The 13191-nt window shown below is 41.2% G+C and overlaps 1 protein-coding gene across 5 annotated transcripts in view; it reads left to right on the top strand.

Annotated features, from left to right (window-relative positions):
• TNC (tenascin C) overlaps window positions 1-13191 on the top strand; it is a 74240-nt gene that overhangs the window by 29811 nt on the left and 31238 nt on the right. For 4 of the 5 annotated variants that reach the window (XM_087752643.1, XM_087752642.1, XM_009475833.2 and 1 more), the window contains 7 exons: window positions 137-400; window positions 1257-1372; window positions 1469-1625; window positions 2247-2516; window positions 3644-3829; window positions 4563-4652; window positions 5375-5638. In XM_087752643.1, the coding sequence (XP_087608769.1) occupies window positions 137-400; window positions 1257-1372; window positions 1469-1625; window positions 2247-2516; window positions 3644-3829; window positions 4563-4652; window positions 5375-5638 (1347 nt within the window). Of the gene's footprint in view, window positions 1-136; window positions 401-1256; window positions 1373-1468; window positions 1626-2246; window positions 2517-3643; window positions 3830-4562; window positions 4653-5374; window positions 5639-12304; window positions 12725-13191 lie in introns of all 5 variants that reach the window. The other variant, XM_087752644.1, reaches the window with a different exon arrangement.

Below are 13191 nucleotides of genomic sequence, written 5' to 3'. Positions count from 1 at the left end.
ACATGGCTTCCCCATTCCCTGTTTGTTAGATAATTCTTATAAACTGCTCCTGGGAAAATGTGAAACTGGGTAAGTCATTATTTTCTGAGCCTTGAAAACTTCTTACAAGTTTGTTTTGGTTTTTTCCCCTTCCTAGTGTCTCCTCCAACTGAGCTGACTGTGACAAACATAACAGATAAAACCGTAAATCTGGAATGGAAGCATGAGAATCTCGTCAATGAGTACCTCATCACCTATGTCCCTACCGGCAGTGGTGGCTTAGATATGCAGTTTACCGTGCCAGGAAACCAGACAGCTGCCACTATCCATGAGCTGGAGCCGGGTGTAGAATACTTTATCCGTGTCTTTGCAATCCTTAAAAACAAGAAGAGTATTCCAGTCAGTGCCAGGGTGGCAACATGTGAGTTTAATATTCCCTGTATTCATTCTTTTCTCTATTCCATAGTATGTATTTATTTTCATCCTTTTTTGAGGGGTATTATTACTTTTGTATTTTCTATTTTCAATTCATCTTCTGTTCTGGATGCAGGGAGGCATCTGCACTTTTCATTTTCTATTCTTTTCCAATACCAATGACTGTGTTAAAGGTACAGTTCACTAGCTCTTCTGCTCTCTGCAGTGCCTCCCAATGAATATCATGGCATCTTTGTAAATTAAGACCCTTGGCTTCTTCATAATAAGGTACATTTTTAAAATCTGGTAATGCTTCCTGAAAAAATATAAAAATCTGGCAGTATGTAAAAAAGCAATATGAAATCACTTGGATTCAAAGAGTTTTGACTAAAATGGAGGTTATATTTGTTCTGCATCTTCAGTGTGTTTTACCACAACTTACTTTCTATCTGCTTGTCTGTTCATTTGTTGTTCATCTTCCTTTTTGTATTGTGCACACCACAGTCATATCTAGACATCCCAGCCTCAAAAGATGCTCTTTGACTTCTGTCGCTGTTCTCATTTTTAGAGACCCGGAGCAGGATTCATCTCACCTAACTTCAAATGCCCACACTAGGCTTCTTTCAAGAGGGCAAAAATAGAGATTTCTAGGGCAAAATTCATTTTACTCTAAGGCGACATCTAAAACAGGTCAGAGGAATGTTTCTCCAAAGACAGAATAACTGGCTGTGAAGAAGGTTTAAACATCTCGGTTGCAGATACTTACATGGCAGATATTTAGTGGTGGAAAGACGTCCCACCCTCAGTGCCCTATTTATGGGAACTTGTTGCTCATGTAACGATATACTTTTTTTCTGTCACAGACCTGCCTGCTCCAGAAGGTCTGAAATTCAAATCTGTTAGAGAAACGTCTGTCCAGGTGGAGTGGGATCCTCTGAACTTTTCATTTGATGGCTGGGAGCTGGTCTTCCGTAATATGGTAAGGAAGCAGTGTTTCTTGTATAGAGGCCATATTTAAGTGAAAGTTACTAGATTTTTTTATATTTATACTAACTGATTGTTCCATGTGTTACAGAAAAAGGATGATAATGGAGATATAACCAGCAGCTTGAAAAGGCCAGAGACATCCTATATGCAGCCAGGTTTGGCACCAGGGCAACAGTATAATGTATCCCTTCATATAGTGAAAAACAATACCAGAGGACCAGGACTATCCAGAGTGATAACCACAAGTAAGCACAGCCTGTATTTGATGTAGTGCCACCAATAAAACAACTGCTGTTTGGTGTAACCTGGGGAGTTTTTAAACAAAGAGAAAGCCAAGCTCTATACTGTGAATTGATAGGGGGAAAAAAGAAAGTAGTGCAGCTGCTAATGAAGAACACAGGAGGAGAGATTAATTCCTTTCCAAATTGCCTGTTTGAAGAGGAAAGGAAATTTATGTTTAGCTAGAAGGTAGCAAGCAGGATGCACTTTTATTCTTTTTCAAAATGTACATCAACAGGAACTAGAATTTCTTTCATCCTCGTTATATTTGCATGAAGAAAGCATTTAAAGGAGAGTTTCTATTGTGCAGATGGAGAATCTCTTAGGGTTCCTGCTTGTCTTTCCTTTGGCAGCTTCTGATGTTAATTAATTTTGATGAATTTGCTTCTGATGAATTGACTCCATTTGGCACTTTCTTCTACAACTATAGAAAGTAAAGGAAGAAAGTAACTGAAGATAAACTTCAGTTGGTAGAAGCTACTCATTTTAATTTTGCTCTGAATCAGCAATTAAAAGTACAAGAATGTGTATGTTTTTTCTGGCAAGATATCTTTAAAAAAACCCACCTTTTTCTCTTTTTGTAACAGAGCTTGATGCCCCTAGCCAGATCGAGGCAAAAGATGTCACAGACACCACAGCTCTTATCACGTGGTCCAAACCCTTGGCTGAAATTGAAGGCATAGAGCTCACTTACGGCCCCAAGGATATTCCAGGGGACAGGACAGCCATTGAGCTCTCTGAAGATGAAAACCAATATTCTATTGGAAACCTGAGGCCACACACAGAGTATGAAGTGACGCTTATCTCTCGTCGAGGGGACATGGAAAGCGACCCTATGAAAGAAGTCTTTGTCACAGGTAAGAGGCTTGGATCCCAACCCAAACTTCTTGGAAGGTAATGCAATCACCAGCAATCTTCCTGTGCTTTTTGTGTCAAGTTGCTTGAGTTGATAGTTACTGCATCAACACAGAATCAGCACTGTTATAGGGGTACATGAAAGTGGAGAATGTTTTTCTGTGCCTTATATACCTTACTGGCTCAACAAAATATTTAGACACCCCCCCCCCCCCCCCAAGTATCTAAATGTATTCTGAAAATGGGAATTGTGTTATTAAGCCACTTAGAAGCTTTTGCTCATCATACCCTAAATCTCTACTTCAGGAAACAAATTCCTCTGGATTACTTGTCTGTCTGCTGAGCTAAATATCTTCCATGGTTCCTATTCTAAGACCTTATTTCTGTTTGTCTAAATGCATAACAGATTAGCAGAGACCTTTACTTTTTTTCCTTCTTCAGTTCTGCAAATGTTTTCTGTCATGCTTTTATAAATTTCCTTTGCTCCTTAGTGATCCTGGGAATGCTTTGTGAAAGCCTGGGTCCTTTAGCATGTTATCAAAGTTTGATGCATTAAGGGATCTGAGTAAATGATACATAGAGAATTACCTCCCTTTTCATTCCAAAATGTAGTTGTTCATTCAGAGCAGGATTTGAGTGTACTATAGGTGTAAAGAGTGAAAGCCCATTGAATTTCTACATAATATTCACCTTTTGTTTTGAGACTTGAGAGTTCCTTTCAGCCATGAAAGCAAGATATTTACTGAACAGAAATTCTAGAGATCATCAAAAGCTTTTTTTTGTTTGAAAGCTGAGGTATATAAAGGAAAAACAGTATTTTCATCCAAATATGTTTTTCCACAAGCTTATTTTGTAATAAAAAATAATTACTAAAATTTAAAATCTTATTTTTGTCTCAGGAGATAGAAGTTGAATTTATTCCACTGATTTTTTCCCAAAACTAGTGAGCAATCCAGTTCATGCTAAAAAAAAATCTGCTTGGTTTAGTTAAGAACATAGTGGTAGATGACAGAGGAAACTTAACTTCAGCTTTATGGATCATTTCACCTTCTAAAAAGTACTGTCATAAGAGACTGCTGTCATAAGAGAATTATTCCTAGTTATTTATTTGTTGGTTGATTGATTACAGACTTGGATGCTCCAAGAAACCTGAAGCGGGTGTCACAGACAGACAATAGCATTACTTTGGAGTGGAAGAACAGTCATGCAAATATTGATAACTATCGAATTAAGTTTGCTCCCATCTCTGGTGGAGACCATGCTGAGATCACAGTGCCAAAGGGCAACCAAGCAACAACCAGAGCTACACTCACAGGTAGGGGCACGGAGAGATTGTCGTTACTGTCATGCCACTGCCATCACCCTAAAGCACAGTAGTGTAGTGAAAAAATGTCCTTTTGGTCACTATACATAAGAGGTACAAGCAGAGATTACGCATTTTGAGTACAAGAAATTAAATTAAAATACATGCGATACATATTTACACACCTGCAGATGGATAACTAGCCAACAGAAGGTGTGTAGTCATTTCACTTTCATGTGCATCTCTGAGTCCTACTAGTCAGTTCCCTGAGTTCCAGGTAGCTACATATCTTTGTGGAGATGGCTTCACATCCTGAGTTCAAAAGGCTTTTGTATGTGCTAGGGGTGGTATTTACTGATACCAGCCTGCAACATTTCTGTGGACCTACAAGTTGCCTTACCAGCCTGAAAGGCTAGATAATGGTACTTTCTCCAGGTCACATGGACATCTACCTGCTTTTCTTTGGCAGAAGTACCTATACTGCAAGCTCTTGAATGTAGAAGCTATCTCTGATTATACATTTGCACAGTGTCCAAAATACAGTCTCTGTCAGCCATAATGTTTATCCTTTGGTGCGTACATGGAAAAAGATTTATTAACATCAGGTCAGCTGGAGGGTCAACTGAAGCCTTGATTCTCTGCATACACAGGAACGGATATATCTTACCTTGCTTTCTTATTTAAACAGATGCCTGTAGGCATATTCCATGGACAGGAACTCATACTTCTATTCCTCATCTCTTAGGTTTGAGGCCTGGAACGGAATATGGCATTGGAGTGACAGCAGTGAAACAGGACAGGGAAAGCGCTCCTGCTACCATTAATGCTGGCACTGGTGAGTAGCTTGATCCTCCTTTGTCCTCTCGAGGAAGCAGCAAGTCAGGTGGAGCCACTCTGATGTTTCTTTCCTTTCCAAGTAATGCTGTAAGAACTATTTTAGGAAGTTCCTCATTTCATTTTGGTACCAATAGGACATTTCCCCTCAAGGGAAAGAAAAAACATTTCCCCAGAGATCTTGACCTATGAATCTGGCTTCCTTTTCCTTTATGAGGATCTCTTAATGCTCTGGGAGTTTCATCTCCAGGTGAGCTCCTTAATGGTAATGATGTTTACACTGATTACTCTGGCCATTCTCTAATTGTGAGGGTTTCTGGCAGAAATAGTAGTTATGGCCAAAGGGTTGATCTGATAAAGAGCACAGCCTCAGTGGTTGCCGTAGTCCTGACTGCCCTTCAACCCCAGGATTTTTCTCACAATATCTCCTTTTTCCAAGGTAAATTCTCTGAAGGCTTAAATTTTGCCCCTCTTCCATGCAGTGCCTACTGAAGTGAATGTAAGTGAGGGAAATTTGTTCTAGTGTGGTTTGTCTGTAAAAGAGAATTTCATCATCCTCTGCCTATATCAAGCAACAGGGCTTCAAAAGCTCTAGAAGGTGGATAAGACTCTGAGCTGTTGCTAGACACCCAGTATAGATAGATATTGCTCTGCCTACAGATGCCTGAAAAACTGTCCCAGGGCAGTTCAGAGACAACTCAATTTTGCTTTTTTAACCTGTAGATCTTGATAACCCCAAGGACTTGGAAGTCAGTGAACCTACTGAAACCACCTTATCCCTTCGCTGGAGAAGACCAGTGGCCAAGTTTGATCGTTATCGCCTCATTTATATTAGCTCCTCTGGAAGGAAGAACGAAGTGGAGATCCCTGTGGACAGCACCTCTTTTATCCTGCGAGGGCTGGAGGCAGGGACAGAATACACCATTAGTCTGGTGGCGGAGAAAGGCAGACACAAAAGCAAACCCACGACTGTCAAGGGTTCGACTGGTGAGTAACAGCTTTTAATGAGTGCCATGCACCAGGTCATTGGGCAATGACTAGCCCAAGTACAACTTCACCTGATTTTGTAAGTCATGTCTGGGGAATGGCTTAAAAACTTCAACTGCCTGCAGAGCAGACTTAGCTCTGTCTAGCATGATAGACTTAACTGAGGGATAGTTGTGTATTTCCTTACCTACTGTGTTTAGCTCCATGTTCTCAATGATTTCTTGCTTATCCTTTGAGAAGACTCACAAAGAACACAGATGTTTGTCCTGCAGGAAATGCAGACCTCATCCTTAGTTTTAAATGAGGCTGCTTTTTTGTGTATTAGGTCTTATAATTTGTTTTGTTTTCTACAGCCAAAAACTAAGAGGAAGTACAACCAGAATGTGTTTAACATTGCTTGTTCCTGCCTAATGAATTCTCTTCACAGCATGCCTCCACCCATCATGCTTCAACAGGGTGAACAGGGCTCTGATGTTGCCCTTTTTCAGTTTTCTCATCCAAAAGCAAGAAAGGCTACTGCCACAAATCTGGTCACAGTCACCATTTCCATTGGATACCATGACTGTTACATTTGTCTACAAAGAGGGGGTCCATTTCTGCCATCTCCATTTGTACAAACCACTCTATTTAACCAGTATCAGTGGACTACTTATTGGATAAGGTTTTATTCTTTGTGAAACATTTTGACCCAAAGTTTTTCGCATACAGAATTATATCTCAGTATAGAACACAACTAAGTGCTGAATCTTTAGGTGCCTTCAGGCTAAGTCCTGTGAGATAAAGCCTTAACTGCTATAAGTAAGCAGGCAGAGACACAGAGACAGTGAAATCAGAATCAGTTGGGCTACAATTATTGTCCTTATCAGATATCAGGGTGTTTATCCTTTTCTCCCCAAAGACCATCTATGAAGTAAACATATGCCAGAAGTTGTGGATTTTACAAATTAATAACTATAAAGCTTAACTGATCAAAACTGGTTTCATATTCCCTGGTAGTGTGTGTGCCAGCAGAACCTCTGAATGCTTTATAGAGTCGAGTAATCCAGTACAGCAGAGAGTTATATGGTATGGTGTAAACTACAGAAAAGCAGCAGTGCTGAATTATTTGTTTGATGCATAAGTCAGGCCTGTGTCCAATGAAGGGAAAATTGGGAAACCTTGAGGCACACACATACAAAAGGAAGCTGAAGGATTATGTGGTAGGCTTCTATTTTTCCAAAGTTTTCTGTTTCCCCATCCGTCTGAAGACTGAGTGGTCTCAAAAGAAGTATGCGTAGACGGTGAAAAGGCAGAAACAACATACTGTGGAATTTTACAGTCTGGTCTTTCCAGCACCAGCTTTCGAAGTCTCACAAGGTGGCTTCTTTTTTCTGGTTTGGTTTTTTTTTTTTTTTTTTTATGAATACTTTCATCTGGCCAGTGTATTTGTTTTAAGTCTTTACTCAGAGCAGCCAGTAAACAGAGTTCTCTGCAGTGGGCTGCTTAGAAGCAACAGCAGTAGTTGACATAACCTGTCTCTGTGACCTTCCTCCTGCATAGGAATGGACAAATCCAAACACATGAGCATGGGGAGGCAGAAATGCTCTGTAAGCCTGTGGGGTATAAGACAAGAGGTTTCTTCTTCAGTTTACTTTTCCATCCACCCTCAAGTCCTCTTTATCCATGTTCCCGGTACTTGGGAGGTCCTGAAGTCCTCAGGCTAAGCCAAACAAACTTGTTCTTTTACTGTCTCTTGCAGAGCTATGGAGGACCTCAGGTCCATTGCACTGCTGGGGAGAGTACTTGGAGCAACCAGGGAGAGAGGAATGATTGAAGTGGAAAATGCCAGTAGCATGGCTAGGACTGGACTAGCTCTTCTCGGTGGGTGGAGGAGACAGTCCTGCTGTGTAGAGGAGCATGTGCCATCCCTGCTGAACAAGGGAGCCAGGGACTGCGGAAGGGTTTAGAGTTTTTCTTTTCAGTTTCCTTTGCTTCTCCAGATTGCTGGTTTTTCATCTTATATTATTCCCAGCCTCTTGATGGTTCAGTCAGCCTTCTCTGCCTGCAGGTGTTCAGGAGTTTCCCACACATTATTTTTTTTTTGTTTGCATAGTGACTTTTCTATCACTGAAGGTAAAGCTTCTTTCAGCCCCAGAGCTGAAGATCTTCTGTTGGTGCCTCCTCTCCCCTCTCACATTCTTGCTGTTATCTTTTGATGTATATCAACTCTCCACACACAGACAGCTGAAACATTCAGAGCTCATGAACCGCTAGCAAAGGACATGTCACAAACTTTTCCATAATCTAGGATGGCAGCCTTCTGTTGCTTCTGGCTCTTCATATGGATAAAGTGCAGCTCAAATGACCAAGTTTTTTTTTAACTGATGTCCATGATTCTGCATTCAAGGGGTGGTAAAGCTTCTGGAGTGAACAGTTTGCTAAATGTGGGGGTTTTTTTGCTGAAAAGGAAAGACTGAATATTTCACACTGCTGTTTGCTTGTCTGTTTCTTTGTAGCTCTATATAGTCTAACCCTAACACAGGCAATGACTCCTGACTCAGAGGAGCTTTCTGGCCCTGGGAGCTTTCTTGCTCCAGAGGCCTCAGGGATGCAGGAGGGTGCACTGAGGGACCTTGTGGTCTCGAGGGTAACAGACCACAGCATTAGTGTCTCATGGTATGCAAATACAGGAGCCTACAGTAGTTTTATGGTGGAGTACGAGGAAGTGTCATTGGCAGCTGGGCCACCTGCAGAAACCTTCCTGCCCAAAGAATCCCTAGGTGCTGTGATTGATGGCCTCCAAGCTAACACTTCCTATAAAATCAAGGTGTACGGATTGGCTGGAGAACAGCACTCCTCTCCTCTGGAAGCTGTGGCTACAACAGGTACCTCCTTTCTGTTATTATCAAAGGCATCACACACTAAGGTGCTGCTGTTAGAGGTCTCACCCAGCATTGCAGTAAGGTTTTGGTTTAGAACCACTTCAGAAATCAAAGAAAGTGATCCATTTTACTAGTTAGAGGGACCTTTCTGGCAGCATGTCTTGAGAATGTTACATCAGATTAACAACTAATCTGTAGGGCGAGCACGTAACCCAGCTCTGAGGAAGCTGAGCAGTCAGACTGCAGCTTTGTTCTTTCTTGCTCTGGTTCTGGAACCCTGCCTGCATAGCACAATGTGGGTCCTGGAGGAGGACAAATGGTAATACATCAGGCATGAGAGGCCTGTGGAGTTAAATGAGTGGACATTAGAGAAACCAAGCACCAACCTCAAATTCCTCTGCTGAAGGACCCAGATTGTGCAGCAACTGCTGATGAATTGTGGATGTGATACTGTCTTGCCTCTGGAAGTGAGTTCCACATAGGAGCATGGCTTGGGGAAGTAATTTTTCCATTCTGTTGACTGTTTTTAAGAAGATCTATGCTGTTTACCAAAGACCCTTGTCTGTGTTGTGCGTCAGTCTCTCTTCCTCTCCTGGCTTCTACTAGTCTTAAATTGCACCACCCTTTCTTATACAAACTCAAAGAAACATCAAGAAGAATGATTAGGTGAGCCAGTTCAATGGGAAACTACAGTGCTGACCACTGGGAAACTAAATTTGCTAGTAAAGATTGTCCATTTCTTCAGCTAATTCCTCCCCTAAGAGTACCTGGAACCTGAGTTCAAAATTAGGATTTTTAGTGGTAGCTACTGTAGTATTTCTGGCTTGTGATACACTGCAATGTTTTCTTTACAATATTCAGAGGTGCACCAGCACTGTAAGCCTAGTTTAATCAGCTGATTGAGAGAGGGGAAAGCCACTTAGCCAAAGGGGTCTGAAAAGGATGCAAATACCTTGGTAGGCCATCAGTCATGTCTTACAAGTGTACTTGAGCTGATGAGAGACTCCGCAGTGAAACTGGCTGATAGCCTCTCTTGGAAAATGATATAAAATCCAAGAGACAGAAGCAAGAAATAATGCAGAATACTCTTTGCTCCATCCCAAGTAACTGGAGAAATATCCTGGCAGGACATGAACATTCTTTTTAGTAAAATCGCCAGTGAAGCATTACAATGGAATTCCTCAAAAGGCCAGCAGCAGCAATATAGACATATTGAGGCCATATTCAGCCTGAAGATTTTACTAAGAGAATGATATTGAGAAGTATTCCAGTCTGAGAAAGAGTGTATGTTTGTTGTCCATCCAGATCCCTTCTATGTACCTTTCAGCTCTTTGGCATCTACTATTCATTCATCCTGCCACCATGAATCATTCTATCTGGTTGTCATCCACCCATCTAGGGCTTCTAGAGCTCTCCTTCTCTTCTCCGCATCTGTTCCCCTAGTTGCTAAGTCAAGTGTTTGAACTCCATTGGTCCTGTTATCCTACAGTTTAATTGTTTTCCAGATTTTCCGTTATCTGTTATAATATTCTATCTGCTAAACAATGAACACTGATACTGCCTGTGGTATCTTTCTACCACTCTTTCTCATCCACAAATTCATTTGTAGAGTCAAGTCATTAAACCCAAGGTAATATTCAGAATTAGGTCTGAAAAAAAGTCAGAGGTAATGTAATTACATATATTTACATATGCTCCATGAGACAATGTGTACATGGCAACGTCCCATGTAGTTGTCAAAGTTGGCACAATAAAATTAATCCACTTGTGACAACAAAATTTTGAATTAAAATGCCACTTAGGTGGTTGGTTCCTCAGTTTTTGTATAATACAGTTGAACTGTTACTGTATTTCCCATTCAGATTAGAGTAACCAAGTCCTTGTGTGGTTATACTATAGCTGGCAGGAATCTGGGAGAAATGTCAGTAGGGGTGGTCAAGTAAAACGAGGGAAAATGAGAAGCCAGTTTTGACTAACGTTACACAGTTTTCTCAGGGATCCTCAGTATATCAGGAGCGTAATGCCAGCCTTGTTTTTTTTCATTTTCCCTTGTATTTTTGGATGTTTTGTCCTCAGTTTCCGTTTCAGGGTGCATGGCAGTTTCCCAGTGGGACCATCCACAGCATGGAACTGTACCTGTGTAATGTGCTGCTGCCCTTTCCTCCCCACTGGTCTGTTCACTCTGTTTATGTGTGTCTTCTGCAGAAATACTCTGCAGGAAAGCCCAGCTACCACTATGCATGTTAAGTAGACAACCTTAAAGCTGAACAAATACCAGTGCACTTGCTTGATGCCATAGTTTTTTGCCTGTTCCCAGAACAGGAAAGAGCTGATTCGCATCTAACTGTTCACAAGCAACCAAGAGTCGCAGAAGGCTAATGGTTCCATACTGCATGTCTTCCTGCTTTGTTACACGAGCTCAGCAACCCTGGTGCAGTCGGATAATAGTTCTGACAGTTGGTTTACTGAGAAAGATGAAATTATGCTAGTGGGTACCATTGCAGGTATGCTGGTGTGATGACAACTTGGCTGTCTTCAGGTTGCAGCGTATGCAGGGCCTGGTTCAGATCAAGTACTGGCGTAATTTAAGGAGGGCCCTTACCTAAGTCAAGAATATCATTGATATATGTAAATATAAATCACTGTTTGCCTCACAGGCTTCTCTCCTTCCTGGAGGTGAGCAGAAAACAGAAAAGTTTTTACATCTGTATTTGTCCTGAGAGTATACTTTCAAGATAACATTTCTGCATTTATTTAAAAAAAAAATTTAATTGATCTTTCTCCTCTGAAAACTTTTTTTTCTGATACATGTGTGAATTTGGAGACAGCTACTGAATCCTGAGTACATATTTGTGCTGATCTGATTGATGGTGGTAGATGACTTGCTCTCTCTTAATTGAATGCAAGTGGAGCATGAAAGCAAGGAAGTCATTGAGGTGTGAAATGATGTGGTTTTCCACTAATGAGGAGATAATTCTGCATGTCAGAAAAATCACCTGCCTGTTGCCTTGCAGCTGTGATCAGAAACACATTCTTTGTGATCTCCACAGTTCTCAGATTTTCAGAATCTGACTGTGCTACAGGATATATTCACAGGTCATTCAGCATGTTGAAGGCCAAGTCTTTTTCCCTTCCGTTCCTTTGGATCTCTTTAAAGAAAGATTGCTCAAGTACTTTCTGTCATGGTTTTTAGGTAAGGATGTGTATCCCCCCTGCCTTCTTTGAAAATTCTGCATGTATCCAGATGGATAACTCCTCCAAGCCTGTTTTTGATTGGATAGGATGAGCTTTAGCATGCTTCTGCTGTGGCTGATTTCTCAGTCTGGATTCAGATATGTTTGCGATATTTGGCATGCATTCCACTTACGGTTTGTATCAGAAGCAATAGCAGACGTGCTGTAGTAAAGATAAAAGGCATGTTTGAGAGACTTAGGGTTCAAATCCTCACCGATGTAAATTAGCAAAGTTCTTTGGAGGTAGTCAAAGTGTTCTGATTTGCATCAACTGAGGATGTGCCCATTTCTGTGCTGGAAGCATTTCAGTTCATTGCTGTGTTTAATGGTTGTTGCTCTGGACCTGCTACTTAGTGTGGTTGTGTAAGAACCATGTTGTGCTTGGTGATGCTACCTTTGCTTGTGGCCTGGATTCAGTCTCCAAAAAAGAAGTACCCATCTGTTTTCTCTGCTCTTAGAGCTCTTTAATGCAAAGCACATATACTGTTTTTTGTAGCAGATGTTAGCTGTCTTTTCGTATATTTGGGGGTTTATTATCAGGAAATTTTAACTTGTAATTTACCTCTGTTTAGCACATCTAGTCACAACACCTGGAGAATCAAACAATGAAACGTCATTTAATCCTACCAGTCCTGCACCTACAGAGCTAAGTTATTTAACAAACCCCAGCACTGATTCTCATGCTCTGCCTTTGGTGCCCACTGACCTTCCCATCTCAGAAGCCACTGGTGCTCTTCATGACCTTAATATAAGACACAGGACTTTCAGTAGTTTCACCCTGTCTTGGGCAGCACAGGATGAGGTATTTGATCAGTTCTTTATCACTCTGAAAGACCTGTCCAGTTTAAACAGAACACAGGAAATCTTTTTGCCGGGAAACCATCGAGAAACAGAAATTACCAATCTCACAGCTGGCACACAATACCAGATTAACCTCCATGGAAGCACTCAAGGTCAGCTCTCTTGGTCCCTGGAAGCCCTAGCTGCTACAGGTATTTGCTATGGATTCATTAGCCATATGTTCCTTTTCTGCTTTGAAATGTAGAACTTCATTTTCGTACTGCTGTTCCACTGAAGAAATGCTAGGCCTTGTGAGTGATGCCTTTCTTCTTAGGATTTTTTTTTCTTTCTTCCTTCTGCACGGGATAAAACTCTTATTGCTATGGAATGAGAACCTTGAGTAGTGCAGCATGGACAATGCCCCGTGCAGCTTTAAAGTTGATGTAGCATCAATTCTCTCTTTTCAAATTGCATGCAGAGAGAGACATTGATGCATCTGCTATTTACAAGGTACATGAAAATAGCAAGATGCTACAGGTATTTATCTGGATTGTGGTTGAAACACAAGAAAGATCGCAAGGAGGTTGCAGTTTGCAGCATTGGCATGGAAGTGGTGATGTCAGAGAAAAAAAAGATTGTAACACATTGGGAGTATACCTTTCTGAAAACTTCCTCCTCT

The sequence above is a fragment of the Nipponia nippon genome, unplaced genomic scaffold, assembly GCF_047370975.1.
Source record: "Nipponia nippon isolate SJK-2023a ecotype South Korea unplaced genomic scaffold, ASM4737097v1 scaffold_16, whole genome shotgun sequence".
In the NCBI taxonomy this organism is placed as follows: domain Eukaryota; kingdom Metazoa; phylum Chordata; class Aves; order Pelecaniformes; family Threskiornithidae; genus Nipponia; species Nipponia nippon.
This window is presented reverse-complemented; position numbering and strand designations above follow the sequence as displayed.